This window comes from Postia placenta (genome assembly GCF_002117355.1).
Source record: "Postia placenta MAD-698-R-SB12 unplaced genomic scaffold POSPLAscaffold_1, whole genome shotgun sequence".
In the NCBI taxonomy this organism is placed as follows: domain Eukaryota; kingdom Fungi; phylum Basidiomycota; class Agaricomycetes; order Polyporales; family Adustoporiaceae; genus Rhodonia; species Rhodonia placenta.
This window is the reverse complement of record NW_020169832.1, coordinates 113,535-134,010: the sequence shown is the minus strand read 5'-3', so window position 1 is coordinate 134,010 and position 20,476 is coordinate 113,535. Positions and strand designations below refer to the sequence as shown.

General features: G+C 59.6%; 5 protein-coding genes across 5 annotated transcripts; 2 read left to right on the top strand and 3 right to left on the bottom strand.

The window, feature by feature from the left end:
• Window positions 1-133: 133 nt before the first annotated feature.
• Window positions 134-1,735, bottom strand: POSPLADRAFT_1037734 (hypothetical protein). The gene is made up of 6 exons (XM_024477254.1): window positions 1,571-1,735; window positions 1,437-1,515; window positions 1,211-1,377; window positions 879-1,053; window positions 306-788; window positions 134-264 (listed from the first exon to the last, which is right to left on the bottom strand). Exons 1-5 carry the CDS (start codon window positions 1,702-1,704, stop codon window positions 309-311), a joined length of 1,035 nt encoding a protein of 344 aa, XP_024343609.1. The 5' UTR covers window positions 1,705-1,735; the 3' UTR covers window positions 134-264; window positions 306-308.
• Window positions 1,736-3,410: 1,675 nt separating this feature from the next.
• POSPLADRAFT_1175504 (hypothetical protein) lies at window positions 3,411-7,970 on the top strand (the record flags this gene model as incomplete). The annotated part of the gene is made up of 7 exons (XM_024488359.1): window positions 3,411-3,516; window positions 3,701-5,193; window positions 5,253-5,747; window positions 5,801-5,914; window positions 5,977-6,047; window positions 6,103-6,137; window positions 6,194-7,970. 7 exons carry the CDS (start codon window positions 3,411-3,413, stop codon window positions 7,615-7,617), a joined length of 3,738 nt encoding a protein of 1,245 aa, XP_024343608.1. The 3' UTR covers window positions 7,618-7,970.
• Window positions 7,971-8,083: 113 nt separating this feature from the next.
• POSPLADRAFT_1129433 (hypothetical protein) lies at window positions 8,084-11,277 on the bottom strand (the record flags this gene model as incomplete). The annotated part of the gene is made up of 8 exons (XM_024483843.1): window positions 8,084-8,751; window positions 8,810-9,157; window positions 9,268-9,628; window positions 9,694-9,797; window positions 9,861-10,070; window positions 10,143-10,157; window positions 10,242-10,577; window positions 10,632-11,277. 8 exons carry the CDS (start codon window positions 11,275-11,277, stop codon window positions 8,084-8,086), a joined length of 2,688 nt encoding a protein of 895 aa, XP_024343607.1.
• A 1,639-nt stretch (window positions 11,278-12,916) lies between these two features.
• Window positions 12,917-13,614, top strand: POSPLADRAFT_1068240 (hypothetical protein; the record flags this gene model as incomplete). The annotated part of the gene is made up of 4 exons (XM_024482285.1): window positions 12,917-12,961; window positions 13,052-13,222; window positions 13,303-13,377; window positions 13,434-13,614. The coding sequence occupies 4 exons, from the start codon at window positions 12,917-12,919 to the stop codon at window positions 13,458-13,460; spliced, it is 318 nt and encodes a 105-aa protein (XP_024343606.1). The 3' UTR covers window positions 13,461-13,614.
• A 1,179-nt stretch (window positions 13,615-14,793) lies between these two features.
• Window positions 14,794-18,825, bottom strand: POSPLADRAFT_1130157 (hypothetical protein; the record flags this gene model as incomplete). Its single annotated transcript, XM_024483924.1, has 4 exons — window positions 14,794-14,852; window positions 14,950-15,787; window positions 15,845-17,496; window positions 17,571-18,825. 4 exons carry the CDS (start codon window positions 18,823-18,825, stop codon window positions 14,794-14,796), a joined length of 3,804 nt encoding a protein of 1,267 aa, XP_024343605.1.
• Window positions 18,826-20,476: the final 1,651 nt, after the last annotated feature.

Below are 20,476 nucleotides of genomic sequence, written 5' to 3'. Positions count from 1 at the left end.
TATCTTATTTTCTTTCATTTCGCTCTTCACGCCCTTTGCGTCTTGCGCCCCACTATAGTCTGTTGTTGCTTTCCTAATGTTGTCCCGTCTCGTGTTTGTGCCTTTCAGTTCGCCTTGCTACCGGCAGACATTGTAGGAGGAATAATGTGGATGTATGTAGCTACAAATAACGACGGTTGACTCGATATTCTACACGCTCATAGAAAGCACCCTAAAGCTACAGAGCACCGCTGTTGAGAGCGAGCCGCACGAGACACAGTCAAAATATCATCAAGCAGCACCGCTGCGCACGGCACTCCCACCACCACTTAGAGGATCTGCACCTTCGGCCATTGATACTGTGGGCCGACCTGCTGGACGCACATCGAGCCGAGCTTGTGCCCAGCCTCGACGCACTCCTCGAGGCTCTTCCCGAGCACGTACGCGCCGAGGAAGCCGCCCGCGAACGCGTCACCCGCGCCGTTCGTGTCGACAATCTGCGCGTCCGCGAGCGGGTGCACGTCGAACACGCGCGGGGCATCGGGCTCCGCGCTGCTCACGACCGTCGTCGACTCCGCGCCGTGCGTGATGATGACCGTGCGCGGGCGCGACGGGTTCGCCTTGGGCTGCATCGCGATGGCCGCGGCGACCGCGGCGAGGTCCGTCTGCGCGGCGTGCCCCGACGCGCTCGCCCACGCCTCGGCCTCGGCCTCGTTCCCGATGACGATGTCGCAGAAGGGCAGGATCTGCTGCAGCTGCACCTGGAAGAACTGCGGGATGAACGGCGCGGAGAGGTTGAGCACGAAGACCTGCGGCGGGCGGGGGGTCAGCGCGGCTGGGAGCGGGACGGGCAGCAGGGGAAAAGAAGGGGAAAAAAAGGGGGGGGGGGACAGACGCACCTTGCCGGCCTCGGACGCCTTCTTGCTGAGCTCGAGCGCAGACTCTGTGCCGTGCGTGAGGAAGAAACCCTCGACGTAGAAGACGCGCGCGCTCTCGATGCACGGCGCGACCTCGGGCGACGCGAGGTGCGCCTTCTCGAACAGCTCCGCCGCGCGGAGGGTCGTCACAAGCGATCTGCAGGCGCCGCGTCAGTCCGCTTATCATGACCAAGGACGGATTCGACCGGGCAGGGGGGGAGGGCGCGTCGGGCGCCGGGAGTCGATCGACCGCCGCCGATCATCGCGCCCGATCGAGTTCTAGCTAAGAAGGTCTGCGGAAGGGGCGCACGCACCGGTGGTGGCCCGTGATGACGACGGCGCACGCGCCGGTCTTGGCGCCCTTTTTGACGAGGAAGACGGGGTCGAGGCCCTCGCGCGCGTCCGCGGCGCGGAGCTGCTCCGCGAGGTCGTCGTCGCCGACGCAGCCGGCGTACACGACGGACTTGGGCGGGAGGACGTACTGCGAGCGGGCAGCCGGTCAGGTGGTCGCGCGAGAAGGAGAAGGTGCGCGGGACGCACGGCGGCACCGCGGGCGGCATTTTGCGATGCTCCGCCCGCGACGTAGGTGACCTTGTACTTCTGCACGAGTTCCTCGTAGCTGCGGGGGACTTTATTAGCGGGCGCACGGCGGGGGAGAGGGGCAGAGGACGGACATGGACATGTGCTTCTCCTCGGCGAGGATGGCGTCGTTCGGCTTGAGGTCGTACTTCTTGAGGAGCTCCTCGCCGCCGGTGACTTGCATGTCGAGCAGGGGGTTGCCCATGCAGAAGAGCTGGTACGAGGCCATGGCGTACGGGCGAGTGAGGGGGGTGAAGGGGAGGGGCGGTGAGGGTGAGAGTAGGACGCAGGAGAGGTGGGGTTGGGCTCGCAGAGTGTGAGGCCGAGGGAGACACGGGCGTGGAGGGCGATTATCGACCCCATCCGCCTATTGGTGCGCCCATGCTGATTGTAATTCCCGTCCTATCCGAGACCTTTCTCATCTTGTCCTCCTGCCGTATGCGCAACATTCCGCGACGCTTTACTCTCCAATGTCCATGCGTTCACCGCGGGACCGAACTAATTGACGACTTTGATTGATCCCATGATGATGAACGCGCCCGCATCTCCAACGTCACTGCATACTCTTCTCTTCGCTGCTCTGCGCTAGCAGATTGTTTATTACTATGTAGTTTCACGCCTGGGAGGAGGTTTTGTATCACGCATTCCGAGTCGGATATACTCGTCAAATTATTATCTTCTCGAAGCCGTGGGTATCTAGGGGTTGCAAACCCTAACGCGATTTGCTTGGGTTGGACACCAAATTGAACAGCTATGTGCACGGTCTTCGATGAGCACAGCACCAGCGAGTGGTTCCCGTCCAGAATGATTCAGAAGGGATTCCAATGCCCCCGCAAAAGCTGATGCTGTCTTCCATCTGCCTATCAATGGCTCGATGGATGGTCGCGTTCACAGCACCATCGCAGTCTTGCAAGATGGTCGGTATGCTGGAGGACCAAAGAGTGAAGCTCCCGACCCATGGCAGTGCCAAGAGAGGAAAGGGGGGGAATGTTTTGCACAATGAGCTGCAGCGGAAGCATCGTCATCGGCTCCGGAATGGGGGTACTGGGCAGGGCAAAGGTGGTGATATGATGTAGAGTAGATACATGAGATATCATGACTGCGCGATAGCAACGATGCGCGTGCGGTGGGGGTGCTAGCCTGCGATGGGGAGAGCCGGAGAAGGCTAGCTGGGAGAATGAGGGAAATGGTGAACGCCATGGCAAGGATGGACGAAAAAGGCGAAGGCACGGGGTTACTCATCGTTCCCACTTGCGTTCTTGTCGCTCGCCTCCGTTCAACTCGCCAACCCTCGCTTTGCCTGCTCTTGTCTTACCCGGACGCCATCGTCGCCTGCAGAAACGCATCGCCGTCGTTCCTTGTGCTCGTCGACCGCCTCGAGGCGACAAAGCATCTCGCCGGCTCGCTTCTCGACTCGTGGTCTCCACGCCTATCCTCACCACGCACCCCCAGCCCTGCGTCTAACTCTATTCACTAATTTTCTGCTCCTCGCCGACGACCGTCTCACACCCTCCTCTCACCGTGTCGGCTGCCCCGCCCCCGCTGCACACTCCCCGCGGCGCCCACCGCATGCTTGCCGTCCTCCGCTCCGTCGCACCGCAGCAGCAGCACCCTGATTCTCAGCACCGTCCCCAGCAGCCCCCGCCCGCCGAGCCCGCGCGAGCAGCCAAACTCAGAACCGTCCTCGGTCTTGGTGCAGCGCACAAAGACGTCGCCCCCGCCGCCCCTGCTACCCTCGCTTCGCGTCACTCCCGCACCAGGAGAAGCGTCGACACCTTCACCGGCCACAGCCTCCGGAGAACCCATCGCAGAGACCGCTCGGCCACCGCCGTCGCAGACCCCGCCTTCTTCGCTGTCCCGGAGACCCCTTCTCAGCACCCCCCGTCTTCCATCCCCTCACAGGCTGAGATGAAGAACGCAGCGCCAGCCCAGTCCATGCCCACCTCCCGCCGGGTGCCTATCCGCGTGGACAACCAGGACGGGCCCTGGACTATCAGTGTCGCCGAGAACGACCCGTATTCTTACAGCATCTACATTAAGAGTGAGTGTTCATGCTCCGTCAGGCTCATGTCTCGTGCTCTCCTCTCTGCATTTCATCCTCGCACTGCCGCGCCTCGACATCGCAGGCGTCTCCTTCCGTGCACTGATTGGCCCATTCGACTACGCCGTTCCCTCATTCCCTTACGTCAAGTTGTCAGACTGATGACCCCTTGACCTCATTCTAGCGCCTACACATAATATCACTCTTACGCGCACCGCCCTCGAGATCGTCGAGCTGCATGGAAAACTGCGCGACTCACACCCCGGATACAAGATGTTCACCCTCCCCCTCGACCCCGCCGCCATCCCCGCCCCGCCCAAGCGCAAGTCCGCATTTCTCAACACCCTCTCCCGCCTCGCCTCGCCCTCCGCCAAGTCCGCGCAGCGCCAGGCCTCCACGCGCCAGCACGCCCCGAGCACAAGCAGCAACACGCCGAGCAGCACCGTCTCCTCGACGCACCCCACGCCGCTCGGCTCGCCGCGGAACGAGCTCAACGACCCGTTTTCCGGCGCGGACGACGAGGACGACCTCCAGCCGCCGCTCGCGCCCGCCAACAGCACCGTCACCGCGCTCGCCGGGTACCTGACCACGCTCGCGAACGATGCCGTGCTGCACAACGCCCGCGTGTGGCGCCGCTTCGTGCGTGTGCGCACGGACGACCTCCAGAGCGTCCGCGTCGAGCGCGCGATCAAGCGCGTGCGCTCGGACCTCGCCGCGCATGTGAGCCCCGGCAGCGCGAAGGAGGCTCAGCGCTCAATCAGCCAGGTCGTGCTCGGGGAAGAGAGCCCGCAGACGAAGAAGGCGGCGCCGCCGCCGGCGGACGTGGTCCCGAACGGCAACGGCATCCACGCGGCAGAGCCATCTTCTCCGGAGCGACCGAAAGAGGCGGATATCCAGGAAGAGGAGGAGCCGCAGGCCGAGGTTGTGCCGGTCGCGAACGGGGTGCATGTTGATGGACAGGACCAGTCAGCGGACGCAGCAGATGCGGCGAAGGAGGCCGGTGACATGGAGGACGGAGCAGCCGAGGATCGGGCGCCTACGCCTCGATCGCCGCGGGCCTCGTCGGTAGTGGTGGACGGTCCGGGGCCCATAGACACTGCAGCAGCGGCAGCGGCGAGCGACGCTGACACGGAGGACGATACGAGCGCGCCCTCGACGCCCGTGCCCTCCGACGGCCATGCGCATGCGGCGCGCATCCCGCGTTCGCAGTCCGCGGACCCGACGTCGCGCGCGTCGCGGATCTTCCTGCCGTCGCCGCTCGCGAGCGAGGCAGACTCGTCGCAGACGTCGCAGGCCGGCGAGTCGGCGGACGACTCGTCGGTGTCGACGACGGGGCGGCGCGCGGCGCGCAAGGCGCGGAGCAAGTCGATGGACCCGGGCGCGCAGGCGGCCTTGCAGAAGAAGTCGCAGCGCAAGGTCGCGATCGACGACTTTGAGATGATGCGCGTGCTCGGGAAGGGCTGTGCCGGCAAGGTGCTGCTTGTGCGCCACAAGCCGACGGCGGACGTGTTCGCGCTCAAGGCGATCACGAAGCGCCATGTGCTCGCGCACCAGGAGCTCCAGCACACGCTCACGGAGCAGGCCGTGCTCAAGCGCATGGCCGCCGAGGGCTCGGACCCGTTCGTCGTCAAGCTCTGGTGGAGCTTCCACGACAAGGAGAACCTGTTCTTGGTCATGGTACGTCCCCCGCCGTCCGTCTGCGTGTCCCCTCGCGTCTGACGCAGCGTATCCGCCAGGACTTCCACCCGGGCGGCGACCTCGCGACGCAGCTCGCGCGCTGGGGCCGGCTCGGGCGCGACCGCGCGCGGTTCTACGCCGCGGAGATCGTCGAGGGCGTCGAGGGCCTGCACGCGGCGGGCGTGATCTACCGCGACCTGAAGCCGGAGAACATCCTCATCGGCGCGGACGGGCACATCGTGCTCACGGACTTTGGGCTCTCGAAGGAGTTCCCGCGCCGCACGTCGCCGACCACCGCGCCGCCGACGCCGTCGGGCTTCCGCGGCGACTTCACCGCGGGCACGCCGGTCGCGGCGACGCCGCAGTGGATGAAGGGCGAGAAGGGCCAGGAGCTCGCGAACGGGTGGGCCCCGTCCGGGCCGCTCGACACGACGACGACGTTCTGCGGGACGGCGGAGTACCTGGCGCCGGAGGTGATCCAGGGGCAGGCGTACAGCTACGAGGTGGACTGGTGGAGCTTCGGGACGATGCTGTACGAGATGCTGACTGGGATAGTGAGTGTTGACGGAGTGTTCGGCGTCCACGGTGTTGATTGTTTTTTTTGCAGACGCCGTTCTGGGCGAACAACCACTCGGACATGTACTACCGGGTGCTGCAGGACGAGCTGCAGTTCCCGGAGGACCGGACGATGGACCAGGACACTAAAAGCCTCATTCGCGGGGTCAGTACCATGGCTCGGTGTGATCTCGATCATGATCTGACCCTCGATCGGATTGGTGACAGCTGCTTCAACGCAACCCCGCCCTCAGGATGAAGGAGCCCCGCATCAAGAAGCATCCCTACTTCTCCATGATGTCGGTTTCCCCTCATCCGTTTTCAGCAATCTCACTGACCGCATGTTTTATGCAGAGATTGGTCCCACGTATACTTCAAACGCTACATACGTACGTCTTCGCCTCTGCTCGATTGACCGTCAGGTGGCTTACAACAGATCATGCAGCCCCATATATTCCGCCTATCGACCCGTCCAACGCCAGTGATACCCAGAACTTCGACGATACCTTCCTGGACATGGAGCCTGTAATCAACGACGAAAATGAGAACGAACAGTCCGACACGGATCAGGATCGTCAAACGGACACCGACAGGACCGACGGTGAGGGCGAAGACTCCGTCGTGACACCCTCGCAGTCGCGTAGTCCCTCCGTGCGACCGGATGACGCTGGGATAGATGTCTTCGACGGGTATTCATTCAAGGGACGGCATTCTATCATCATGGACAATGAGGATGAGGAGGCGGACGAGGAGGATGAGGACGAAGAGGAGGACACGTCCACCAGCGCTGCTAGCACTGACAATGTACTGTTGGAACAGCAGCTGTCGCAGACTGCGGCCAACAGTGCGATCATACTGGCAGAAGGTGCAACCGCAACGGAGGAGGCCCCAGAACCCAAGACGCCGGAAGCTAAGGCGCCCGCACTACCGGAGCCCGTGGCACCCGCGAGTCCAGTCAGGGAGCAGCCAGCGGCGAAGAAAGCCCCTGCACCTCGACGCAGCCACGAGGCAGGCACAGAACGTGGACAAACCGAGACCGCTGCACGCGCCGCGCCCGAGGAGATCAAACCGGCCAAGGCGGTACCAATACCAAAGGCCCAACCCCGCCCGACTGCTGGACGGCAACGTGGCCGCAGGGAGAAGTCTGGCATTGCTGCGCTCGACCGCGACTTGTCCGACGTACACGACGAGGACGAGCTCGCGACGGAGCGCGAGGAGGAGGACGATGAATGGGACTTTGTCGAGGCGGAGGTGGTCGAGGAGCGGAACGGCGCAAAGGGGACAAGCCTCTTCGCGCGCGGCGTCGTCGATCGCTACAAGCTGGCTGTCTTCCGCAAGTCGACCCCGCGCCGCTCAGGCGGGCCGCGCTCGTTCTCAGGCATGTCGGTCGAGTCCGACGTCACAGGCTCGGAGCCGGCGGGGGACTCGCCGACGCCTGCAGACAAGCAGCGCCGCGGGCGCACGCCCGGCCTCACGTTTCGCAAGCACCCGAAGCAGTTCCTGCGCCAGCGCTCGCCGCAGGCGTCGACGCGCTCCAGTACGACCGGCAAGACGCTCACGCACTCGACGTCGGGCACGCTGACCACGTCGACCCTGGGGAGCACGGGCTTTCTCTCGCCGTCCGGCTCCGGAGCGTCTACACTGCCAAACTCGCCGTCGCTGCGGTCAAAAGAGTCGGCGCTGTCCATGGGCTCGCCGAGTGAGTCGTCCGACCAGTCGATCAATGGCGAGGGGCGGAATAACGGAGACAACACGATCCGGGGCAACTCGGTCGTGTCTATAGAGGAGGACAAGCAAAAGAGCAAGGTATTGAAGAAATACAAGGAGGGTGCGGAGAAGGTGTTGTCGATTTTCCAGTCGCCGCGCTAGTCGCGTTTCACGGCTGCACTCTGGGTCTTCTGCGTCGATCTGAAAGCTATCCTGCCGCATCTCCCTCCATGCTTATCTTTCTTTCCTGCCGCATCTCCAAATTATCACTATACAGTTCATCTATAGCTCCTATTTCCCAGCGAAGCTTACACACTCATTCGCGTTCTGAATGCCTGTGCCGGAAAGGACACATTCTTTGCTCTGCGGATTTTGTGTCCCACTCTCGTTCTTTGGTAATTTTTGAAGTAAATTGTATCTCGTACCCCATCGTTGCAATCCTGTTTAGTTACATGCATCTCATCAGCAAGTACGGCCCCCGATAGACTCCTTTCTAATACAGCAGCATTGCAGGACATTATGCAGTTTGGTGTGTCCTATTATTGAGATCCCATCGCCATGGAGTGTATAGTAAGTACAGATGTCGAATAAAAACCCGTGAATGAATGCAAAGTGTCCGACAAGCTAATCAATCGAGCTCTGCCAAGCTTTCTCTGATATTCCGCACTCTATCCTCGATGATGTCCAAGGCCGTATTGATGTCACCCACCTCTTCCCTCCAGTCGGCGATAGGTCGAGGAGAAGGGCTCAATGCCGTGCCTCCAGGAGTGTTCTTGGACGCGACCAGTTCCTCCCATAGCGCCTGAACAATCCCCTGGACCCACTTCTCCCTCTCCTCCATTCTCTTCAGCTCCTTCCTCCTTCCCGCTTCTTCCCTCCCTCCTACCATAGCCAGCGTCCAAACATTACTGATGACGAGGAATACGATAACAAAGTACAGGATCGTGGTCGAGGTCGACTGCTCCCATGCGTCACGAATGAGCTCCAGCAGGCCAGCCGTGCTCTGCTGCGCCACCTTGCACGCGCCCTCGAAAGTATCGTAGGCCCACTGGAGACCGCGTTGATCCCGCTTGAAGTCGCGAGAATTGCGGACCTGCTGATCGACAATGGATGGGCGCTCCGTGCTAGGCCTAGGCGACATCTCCGCTGCCTGGGATTCCGTCTCTTCGACGACGGAAGGGTCCACGCCCTCAGGAATGAACTCGGATTGATGCTCGTGGATATACGCCCGCATAGACTTGTCTAGGTCCCCGTGGTACTCTTTCTGCCCATCGATGGCGGACTTCTCGATGATGCCTGGGATAAAATTATCTCAGCCATGAGGCTCAGGATGCAATTTTACTGAATGCCCCACCTTTAATGAAGCTTCGCCCTGTCCACTCGACCTGAGTCGTCACCAGCACCTTCGTGGACACACCGCTGGTCCATGTTATGCATGTCCGCGTTTTCACGGAGAACACAGAGCCACTGGGGACATCCGGAGTCCGTGTCGTAGTGAGCATACAAACGTAGTTGTCGAAGTCGCAATGCAACGTTTCATCTCGTAGCTCGCACTTTGTCTGCTTTGGACCAAACCCTCCTGACAGCGGCTTTATATACGACATCTGCCGGTACAGCAGCTTCGGGTCGTCCGCAGTAGGCATCCAGTCGGAAATCTGGAGGTCTGCCACAATCGTGATTATGAACGGGGGAACACCATGGTCTGGCAAGGAAATGTACCTATCAGCTTCTGATCATGCATCATGAAGTCCTTGATGAAGCCGCTCGTGAACATGAGGTTGTATATCTGCTCCGGCGTGCCAGGGAAGACACTCTCCATCGCTACTTCGCTGAGGTGCTCTCCGTTCGTCCCGCAGGCGCATTGCGTCACCTTGTTCTGCACCTTTCCCTTCTTCTCGCCGACTTGGCTAGCCGACGGGGGTGCTATAGACCCAGTATCCGAGACAAGCATATCAATGGAGCCCCTTGGACTTTGCACCCGCGAGCCCAGGGAAGACCCCTCGGGACGCGCCAATCGCCATATATTATGCAAGACTTCCCACGTGTTGTCCCGGGACAGGAAGGACGTAAACGTGTACTTCGCGCTCTGCGACATGATCTGAATTGCGTTTGGGATGACGAACGCCGTCATGCGCTTTTCCATCGTGATGATTTCAGTCATCGGAATGGTCAACTATATGCGCGTGATGATCGTGGAGGCTCAGTATGTATGGATAATCATAGGGCAAAGTGGCTTACATCGGTGATCCAGCCGAATATGTTCGCGTGGAAGCAGACATGGTTCTCGGACACATACAGACGGCCTTGAATAAGTATCTCGCGCTGCAGGGCACATCCATAGTCTGTTGAACGTGATTGCGTCAGTGTATGCACTTCGTTGGCGGTCTGAGGCTGCATATACCCACCTTCAATGAGATAGTCGCCTTCAGGAACAGTAGGGAACAATTCATGGAAGTCCTGGTTCCGTCTAGCACTCGCAACTGCAAAACCAGTAACTGGAATGTCATCTGGATCCAGATCAAGGTCATCGTCGTCCTCCAAGCCGCTTTGGTCACCGAGAAGCTCCTGCCCCGAATGGAACGACTCGCGGTCAGATAAGTCGCTGTTCGGATAGCCTAGGGAGGGCAGCCGGGGGCGTCCGCTTCTGGAAACCTCAGATGAGCGCCGCGGACGGCGCGAAGACGTACTAGATGACGTCCCAGCTGTAGACGGCATTTCAGGTAAAACAGCCCCGGGATTAGCCATCGCCAGACCAGAAGCAGCTAGGGCTTGAGCAAAGGACCCACCGCCAGTCGTCTTACGCTTCGGGGAAATGGGAGCAAGAGACGTCGTGGACATGGCTGGCGATGACCCAGGCTGTGCCGAGTTGTGGCCGTTGTTGCCTGATTTTCGTGGCCATCCACGACGCCTTTTGGAGGACGTCGCGTTGCTATTCGTGGAATACGTCGAGGCCGCATCCGAGTTGTCTGGCGCCAGCAGACTGGTTGTGATAGTCGGGTATGTGGGCAATGTCTTGGCGGAGTAACCGGAAGAAGACGTGGATGTTGGCAGAGGGAATTCAGCAGAAGTGGGGGAAGACGTGAGGACACCATTTTCAGAGACAGTGACCTGCAGAGGGTGCACTGGAATGGATGGTACAGAGGCAGAGCGATCATGCCTGCTCTGAGACGACTCACGAGCAGGGGAAGCAGAGCCGCGGGTTTTGCTGCCTTTGCTCGCCTTCTTCACCGGCGATGGACGAAGGCTCTCCTTGGATTTCGATTCCACTACCGTCGCGGAGCGAGGATGGTTTATATTGCGCGAGCTCACCTCTGGGGCACGCGCTTTCTCGCGGAGGTTTCCCGTAGACCGAGAATGCGACAACGTATCTGACATCTGGTCGGCGAACGCAGTACGGGTACTTTCAGGTGTAGGCGTGGAAATGTTCTCGTCGTTCGTCATAGGACGGACAGAACTCAGATTAGGTAGCGGTGGCACAGGTGGTGCGGAACCATTAGAGAATTTGTTAGGAGATTGACCGGACCTGGGGGTAGGATCTTCGTCTGTTATGTCGGAGCCGTAGTTGGTGCTACGAGGCGATGGTGGGACAACCGTGACGTTGGGGAAGGACTCTGTACTCCCTTGGAAGGACGGGGTAGTACTCCCGACAGTGGTATGGCGGCGCGGTCGAGAACCGGAGGGACTGTCTGGCTCGACACTTATGGATGGCGGATATTGAGAAGACGGAGCAGGTGAAGGAGATCGTGACCTCTGCGTGTTTTGACCTATGAGGTTATGCGCAGGCGAGTTCTTCACGAACTTAGACAGGAAATTGGGCGCCATGGGTTGGGTCGGCCGGCAAAGCTATATGTTTGATCTGCATTTTCATCGGCCCAACGTTTAATAATTCATGTCCGCATAATCAGCGTGTAAGACATACGTGTAAAACGAGCCGATGGTTCCTTGACTAGACTTCAATTACGAGTCCCACTGAGCAGTGCTGACAGCCGCCCGTTGATGCTTGACAATTGATATCGGCGAGAAGAGATGCGAGAGAAAAGATGCGAGAATAGAAGTTATTGACTGCACAGGCTTGGTCACGCTAACAAAGCAGAAGAAAACAAGGAGGGAGAGTTGTGGAACGAGGAGGAGTCCAGACAGTTCGTGTTCAGACTGGCAAGACGTCGATTCATAACAGCGGCGCTTCAACGAGACCGCCAAGTCGCTTACGGCGCGTTCTAAATCAGACTGTTCTACGCACGGTCAGAGCCGCGTTCAGGCCTTGAGTGCGAAACAATGACAGTGTCAATGAGGATGTATTGAGCTATGACGAAGAGGTAGCTAGGCAATCGTTTACCCGCGGCATTTCTGCGTCTCCACATGCAAAGGCACCCTGCATCTAGCACTGAGAAGTCGAAGTTACAGTACAACATGCACAGTTGGCAAAGGCCGTTCTTCTCTCTTCTCCGTGATACTATTGGCTCCGAGGCTGATATTAAATAGACAATGGTATTGATTCTCAGCGACATATTTTACAGCTCAAACGACGCATTCTGTCACCGTGGTCTTTCTCCCGCACCTCCATCGGCTCAAGACATGCGTCCTGCTTTCAGCAGTTGCTAATGTTGACGAAACCAGGTTCAATCTGCTGTGACTGTTGAGTCTACTTGCGTTACTGCTGCACCTCGCGCATACATAGATATCGTGCACATCGGGGACATCTTGGCCGGATAGTAAGTAGAAGGTAAAGTACAGCACCTCGCATCAAGACAAGTGAGACGTTAGCAACAGCAAATCATTGTTAACGCGGTTTTCTGTATGTTGCCGCCAAAATGCAGGAAGGTATGTGCGCACTCACTATATGCGTTTGTGTGTTGAATGTTGACCGATGTAGGATAGAACTGTAAGATACAGAAAGCACTGTGTCGCGGTTTTGCTGCACACAGCATACAGCTGCATAAGCGTGTACCGAGCCGCTCCATATTGGGTGACGATCGACTCGCCACCGCCTTTTGACGGACGAGAAAGCACTGGTATCGTCCCGCTGACTCACTGACGTGCTGTAGTCAGCGCGCACGTTGTGGCCAGTGCGCAGCTGATATTTGCTTAGCGGCGGTAAAGAGGTACGCGCAACGATCGCCTCAGCCATTTGTCATTTGACGTCGTTTGGCAGGCGTGCATATGCGGAAGCAAAATGCAGTATGCTCGTCCTCGACCATCGGCACAGAGACGTGTCCGAGTGTCTGAAAGGGGATCCAAGACGTATCGAAGGCGCTGCAGTAGCGCGGTCGGATGTAAGTGGTCTGCCTAGAACGAAGACATATCATTTGTCAGGATCACATGACGAATGGCGCGATCCGATCGTTTACGGTGTCCCCGCCCTATAAATCCAGTCGAACCGCCGGTCATCTCGCTTCAAACTTGACGTTCAGCACTCACCGTCCCCTTCATACCTCTCTAACAATACATCCACCCACTCACAATGCCGGTCACGACTGTCACCTCCCTTGACCAGTTCCACAAGATCGTAAGTCGCGTGTTATCCGCGAATCTGTGCCCGCCGGCGCAGTTTGCCCCCAATCATGCCCCGCTCACCTTCGTCGCGTGCTCCCCCTAGATCAACGGCGAAAAGGTCGCCATTTTTGACTTCTGGGCGACTTGGTGCGGCCCCTGCAAGGTCATCTCGCCAATTTTCGAGAAGCTGTCCGACCAATTCCCCGACTTGGAGTTCTATAAGATCGACGTTGACGAGCAGCAGGAGATCTCGCAGGAGGTCGGCATCCGTGCGGTAAGTGGAGACATACTGAACATGCGCCCAGCAACCAGACATTTTGGAGCTACGAAACTGACCACCAACCTGTCACTCAGATGCCCACCTTCATAGCCTTCAAGAACGGCCAGAAGGTCAAAGATCTCGTTGGCGCGAACCCAGGCGCTCTCCAGGTACGCTACTAGCATGTTTCCTCAATTTAACTGTCCTGACACTGCTTTCCATGAAGGACTTGATCAAGGCCGTTTCAGCATGAATGTCCGTCCCCATCTGCGGGCGGCTCTTCACTGCCCCGCCCGATTATCGTTATCAGTCTATGAGCCTGCCGCACAGCCTATTGTACCTTGTACCAATAGACGGAGTTGATGTAACGAATGAAATGGAGGACACATGATGCGCAGATATCGTGCATTCGCGGTTACTTCACTGAGGGGCCCGCGTAGGGAATGACTGAACTACATGAAAGTGAGTGAGTTTTCGAGCTCCAGACGTCATCTATTTTTGCAGATCTACCCCCGATGAGGTAGCGATCACGAGATCCGTGAGATCACTCGACGCGTCGATCAGTCGCGTCTGCGTTCTAACTCTCAGCCACTCTCAGCTGCACGACCCGACGACGGTGCTAAAGGCCGCCGGCGTGTGATAATCTCTCGATGTAAAAACAGGACATGGTGGTTGCATTCATATAACAAGCTCGACACCGAGAAGATGCGACTAAGAATACATATGGCACACTGGCTGCTTACACTCAGGACACACTCATGCAAACAGGTCACAAGGCAGTGAATTCCCGACGGGGCCTGTCGCGAGAACAACTCGCGGGATTGCCGCTCTTGAAGCTTGTCATCCAAGTCAAGAAGTGGTCCGGTGTTATGGCCACAACAGGCCCTTATGGAAGGAAGTGCTTCACAAGCTTCGGCCACCTGGCAGTGTGCAAGATGCACCCTCCGCTTCAGTGACACAATTGTGACGTCAATGCTTTCTATACCCGTCCCTGAACGTAGCCGGAGATCAACACTGCGCGTAAGAGAGCCATTATTACGACACCACACAGCCCATCACGTACACGGGGCCAGGACTCCACAGGACTCGAGCATCCCACCCGCCCAATAGACAGCTACATATAACTAAGCAGCTTCAAATAACCCTGCCATGGGAACTGCATGCTAAAGGGAGCCAAGGAAGGTCCTGGCCTGGAGGAAGTTATTATGTACACGCACAAACTAAGTTACTTCAGTGCTATTTGCGCCCAACGCCGACAACAGCTTTGGCAATATGTTCACATGCACACACCAGTGTTCCTCCAAGTGAACAAATTCTGACATTGGCTATTGGTCATGAAATACAGGTACATTGCACGATGGACAGAGCAAAGAATGTATGGAGTATCATCGATGTAGGGGTGCGATGGGTATGTGTAGAATAGGATAGCATAACGAGCGCATGTAGATACGAATACGGATACCAGTGCCAGCACCCGCCGCAGGGCGCGATGTGAGGTGGCATCCATCCAGAGAGCGAGAATATGACAAAGGGCGGAATGCAAGAGGAACCATGATTAAATCGGCTAATCCGAGTCCATGTCTAGCCTAGAGCCGCCAGAGCGCACGACCCCCGCCCTGGTGGCGTCCAGGATGCGGTGCAGCTTCTGCGTGCCAGCGAAACCAAGTCACAAATAAAAAAAGGAGGGGAAGGCATGACGCACGAAGGCAACACCAGTACCATCAATCATGCAGGCCGCGCACCGGCCTTCCAGCTGGAAGGCGGTGGCTGGCGTTTGTTCGCACCTGACGTCGCGGCCGGCGCATCGCCTGTTGGCGCTGTGCGTGTGCGCGGTCGAGGGCCCGGCCGGATCTGCTGGCCCGCCTGCCCGAACGACTCTGGGCGGGACGGCATCGGGGCCGGCTGGAAACCGTACGCTGAGCCGCGGAACGCCATCGACGAGCGGTCGTTCCCGCTCGGGTCGCCGTACGCGCTGCGCGAGCCCCAGCCCACGCCCCGTCCGTTGACGCCGAGCTCGCTACCGGCGACGCTGCCGGCATACATAGACTGCGCGCTGTTCGGGAACATCATCCCGCCCCATCCGCCCTGCATCGGCATGCCCATACCACCCATGCCGCCCATACCCATGCCGAAACCCGCTTGGTTCGGGTACATCGGGCTCATAGAGGGCGTGCCAAATCCGCGTCCGCCCGATCCACCGACCATGCTTGCGGCGACGGTAGAGCCACGCTCCCATTCCTCCTCGGCGGCGGCCATAGCTTGCTGTGCGACCGCCATCTGGAACGCCTGCTTGGCGAACATCATGGCCTGTTGGTGCGCGGCAAGGAAGGCGGGGTCTGCATTTGGCGGCATATTGGGGTACATGAACTGTTGAGGGCTGAGCATACCAGGCTGTGTTTGCCATTGCATAGGAGAGGCGGAGTTCATGCCCGGATTCATCGGAGCCATCGGGGAGGGCGAAAGGCCGCCCATCATCGAGGACATCATGCTCATGCGTGGCGGCATATTGTTCAGCGGGCGATCCTCGTCGTCATCATCGTCATTGACCGTAGGCCCATGACCATTGACAATCCGACCGAGCTGCACAGACACCGTCATTAGCATCGCAGCGCTGAATAACGCGACGTGAGCACATACCTCGAGCGCTGCCTTGGCCTCGCTTCTCCTACGCTCCCGCCTCCGACTCTCTTCTGCACTCGCACTCGCAGCCGCGCGCTCTTCCTTCTGCTCCTCCCGAGCATCCCTGCCCCTCTCCCTCTCACGCTCAGGCTCGTTGAACGTCACGCTCGCGTTCTTTCTGTGCGCTCTGCGTGCCGCAGTCGCGTCGGTTCTGCGCTTGCCCTGCTCCCGGTCCTTCGGGGCGTAGCTCACCTCGCTCCCGTCGACAGGCGTGATCGGCGTCCGCCCGCTGCTCGACTCCCCCGTCGAGCTTGCCGGGCTGTTGCCTCGAAAGCCCGGCCCTGCGAACGGCTTCACCGGCGGGGCACCCAGAGGGCCCACCGTGCTTGCACGCAGGCGTGGCTGAGAGTTCCGCGATGCACCCGGCGCCGCCGCAGGAGACGAGGTGTTGGAGAGCGTAGACACCGACGAAGACGACACGCGGCTGCTCGCGTCGCCCGCGCCGCTGCCGGAGCTTGTGTTCCGCAGCGCAAAGGGGCGCACAGGCACGGGTGCTGCTGTCTCTTCCATCGTGGGCTTGAGCGACTTCTGGCCAACGGTGGCCGCACGGCTGCGCGCTGCACGTATAGCGGGGCTGGACGTTTGTGAACTCGGCGCAGGTGAGGAGCGCGCATTTGGCGAGGGGCTTGCGAGCAGGCCACCGCCGGTGAAACCCCTTGACGGTGGCTTGCCGTTGTCTGGAATGAGCGGGGCGCGGCCAGAAGGCATCGAGGGTGCAGGGGACTGCATCGTCGACGTGTTTTGCGACTGCGTGAGTGCCTGCCAATGGGTCTGCGACTGAACCGTCGCTGCTGCACCAGACAGGCTCGCCGGGCTGAGGGTGTGCGATGCAAGGCTCAGCTGCGACGCGGGACGCGACGTCACGCTGAACGCAGGAGGGGGCGATCGTTCGCGGATCGGCGTGGGCACGATGGGCGCAGGATCCGAGAGGTCCTTGACGCCTTCCATCGCGTTCGGGGTCGAGAGCGAGCGCCCGTTCTGTTTCTGTCTAGTTGGCGAAGGTGGCTGCGGGGTGACGGGCGACGGCGGCAGGCGCAGGACTGCTGGGGCGGGGTCAGAGAACGCGGCGAACTGCTCGACGGGCGCGGTCTGGCTGCGTTTCGGCTGGCGGCCGCGCCCGGCCTTGTCGTCGTCCTTGGCCGGGAACTCGTGAGAGGTCGACGAGCGTCCGCCCGCGACGGTCTGCGCGAGGCGAGCGAGTCGATCGTTCAAGGTCGGCTTCTCGGTCGACGACAACGAACTCTTCTCCTTATCCTTGTCAAGCTCTTTCTCTTCATTACCTCGTTCGTTCTCCTTCCCTATGTCCTTGATATTCTCCTTGTTGCGCTCGCGCTCCTTCCCGCTCAGATTCTCCTTCGCCGGCGGCGTGGGCGCCTTCTCGTCATTCGGCGATGCCTGCTGATACAATGATGGAGGTGCCAGCCCTGAGATGTCAATCAGTGGCTTGGGCGGTACACGGCTGCGGGACGCAGAAGTCGAGTTCGACATCGCACTGCCTGGCCGCTTGGGCGGCACGAATCTCACGAGGGGCGCATCGTCCGAGTCGTCACTGTCGCTTGACGAATCATCGCTTGTATCCGCCTTGGGCGCAGGTTTCTTGCCAGCTACGTCTGTGAACGCAAAAGGCGAAACCCAAGAAATATTAGCCAAAGCACTGGCTCGAAGTGAGGACAAGGCGACTGACCCTGGGAGACCGCTTTGGCAGCAGCCAGCATCGACGCACGTCTCGCTGCAGCGTTCGGCATGAGCGCACTCGTCGACTGCGACGCGCGGGCGCGGTTGTACATGCTCTCCTGTCCACTGGTCGAGCTCTGCACCGATGTAGACGGGGTCATTCTTGGCGGCGTGGGTCGCGCACGATGTCCAAGCTCGTTTGACGTGCCTTTGCCTACAGACCTTGGCGTACCCGACGCTGCAGCATTCGTAGCGCGCTTCGGGCGGAGTGTGGACGAACCAGCCGAATCCTCTGCTTCGTCGTCCTCCTCTTCCGACTCTGACGACGTCGTGTCCGACGTAGGAGAAACCGGGGAGCGGGGCATGCTACGGCGGCCGGATTGCGGAGACGCGGCTTGCGAGAGACCCGAAGGAGGACGCACGACGGGCGACACGTCGCCGCGTGCGAGATCTGTGGACGATGGGGATGGGCTGTTGGCTGCGCTGCGACGTGCAGCTTCGCGAAATGCGGCAACGCTGATGCGCTGCGACGAGTCCGCAGAAGCGATGCTGCTGCCGCGCGGTCGGGACGGCGGCGTCATTCCAGCAACGGACAGTGAAGACGGCGGCCGCGGAACCTCGCCGGGGCCGGGAGACACGGGACGGACATGGCGGAAGGACTTGAGGTTGAACGAGTCGTCCGGGGACACGACGTCGGGAGGGGCAACCTTGGACTTCTTGCGCTCGCGAGTGGCCCAGGCGAACATGCCCCTGTGCTTTTTTGGTGGGGGCACAGGTACCACAGTGTTGGATGGAGAGACTTGTGGATTGAGGGAGATGGCGTCGCGGGAGTTCGTGCGTGCATGAGAGAGGTTGTGCTCAGTCGTCGTGGGCAGCGAGCGGGTGGAGCGCGCGCTGCTAGGCTCTGCGTAGGCGGCGAAGAGGTCAGAGCGTGAAGGCGGTGGGCCGAGGTAGTCGTGGCCAGACTCGGACTTGGAGGAGGAGAAGCGGGGCGGGCGGGAGTGCGAGTTCAGGTCTGGGGGGCGGAGGAAGCCGTTGTCGTCTGTGTGCGGGCCCGGCGGAGGGTGGGACTTTTTGCCTCTGAAGCCGAGGATCAGCTTGCTGGACGATGCGCCGTTTGGGCCGGAGTAGACGGAGCTGGCCTGCACAGAGGCCTGCACGGAGAGCTGGTCGCTGTCGGAGGTGGAGGAGGTGGTGGATTTGGAGGCAGGGTCCGGGGGCGGTCGTGATTTATCGCGCTTTGAAAACAGGCCGAGGAGAGCCATGGCTGTGGAGGGAAAGGCGGAATAGAGAGCGAGCAAGGATGCCCACGCGGAGAGAAGGGCGTGCGGGCGACAGCAGCAGGGGCCGGGAGAGTGAGGGAAACGCTTGGAGACGCGACGGTGACCGCTCTGTTTTGGACTTGTTTGTATGACGGTTGTTTGTCGGCCTCTTGGCAGCTGCCTCCAGAGCGTCCGCCTCGAGTCCCTGCAATGGGCAGTAGAAACAGAAAACAGACAACACCAGATGGGCGATCAACCGAACGCCGTGCAGCGCCTGAACCGTCGCTGGTGTTGCGCCCACGCCTAATATACCGCCCAATAGGCGTCTTGCCTCCTTCCCTCTATCACCCCCGCCGGCTCTCCTCTTCGCCTTCCCTGAAATATGCACCCATCATGTTCTCTCGCTGTCGCCAAATGACCGCTATATACTGCTCCCTATCCTCTGTAAACCCCCCTTCTAGCCCACGGCACCTGCCTCACGCTCTTCCTGCCATCCGCGCATTGCACCATGTGAGTCAGCTCCCAATGCTTTAAACGATGTACATGCTCTATCGAGCCTCCCGATATCACGTCACTCACGTCCACGGTGGTGACTCTCGCAAGCTCACTGGTTCTATCGCTGCCTCGCGTCTCCTCCGAAGCATGTTGCACGTGGGTCCCCCTGCTTCCCGTCCACGCTCTTGCAGAGTGACACCGAGAACGATAACATCGTGCTCGGCCCATCCCAGCTTTGCTGCCTTTCCTCGGTCCTTTGTTGCGTCCGGCCGCCGCCATGTATAAGTAGTAAGCTGCCAGACATATGTCGACTGCATTAGCTGCTTCCCCGCGGACCCGGGCTAGAGCGCACACCGCGCTGCCTCATAGTGGAGCCACAATCGCACGTTCCCGCCCTCTCGACACAAGGCCGTTGGCACACGTTTATTCGAGGGGAAGCGGATTAACCAGATTGAGCTTCCACACCATTGGGCAAGTCTGCCTCTAATGTCTATTCCCGTCATGGAAGCTGTCCCGCGCCGAGTCTTCCGAACAAGTTCCCTGCTTCCTACTTTGAGTCTTTGACAGGGTGGCGTTGAATGTTTTGGCTGATCTTATGTGGCGTCCACGTTATCACGCCGCCTGGCCTTGGGAGACAGCAACGTAGAGGCTACGGGATGGGCCAGCAGGTTTCTCGAGGAGAACTGCTAGGAACGACCAGAGTCCATATGGCTACCCGTGAGACTGGCTCGGTGATTCAACGAATGATCACTGATTGATTCCATCACGTCTTCGAGTTGTCCAATTTAGGTGACTCACACACCCCCTTGCGTGTTCTACTCACCGTCCAGCAGCACCCAGCTCGCCTATGGCCCCGCTTGCCGAAGCTTAGCCTGTCTTAAGAATGATGAGCAACCTTGCACTCCTGAGCTGAACGAGCGACTCAAAGGCGCGTGTTGGGATATGCATATAGCAATTTCCTCTTGCTTATGTGTCCTGTCTCATCATATACGTGCGAAGCTGCTCATATAGTGGCCCCTTCCGCTCTATCAATGCTGAGATGCGCATACAATGATTACGGCTCTGCGTGAAGATGCTTGATTCATCTCTTGCATTCTTCAGCGTCGAACAACGTCAGAGGCGAATCAAGCATCTGCAAACTGTGGGACTCAGCGGGTTA

Coding starts and splice junctions, on each gene's coding strand:
- POSPLADRAFT_1037734 (XM_024477254.1), bottom strand. CDS start 1,704: ATGGCCTCGTACCAGCTCTTCTGCATGGGCAACCCCCTGCTCGACATG. Junction 1,516..1,570: donor GAGGAGAAGCACATGTCCAT/GTCCGTCCTCTG, acceptor AGTCCCCCGCAG/CTACGAGGAACTCGTGCAGA. Junction 1,378..1,436: donor ATGCCGCCCGCGGTGCCGCC/GTGCGTCCCGCG, acceptor GCCCGCTCGCAG/TACGTCCTCCCGCCCAAGTC.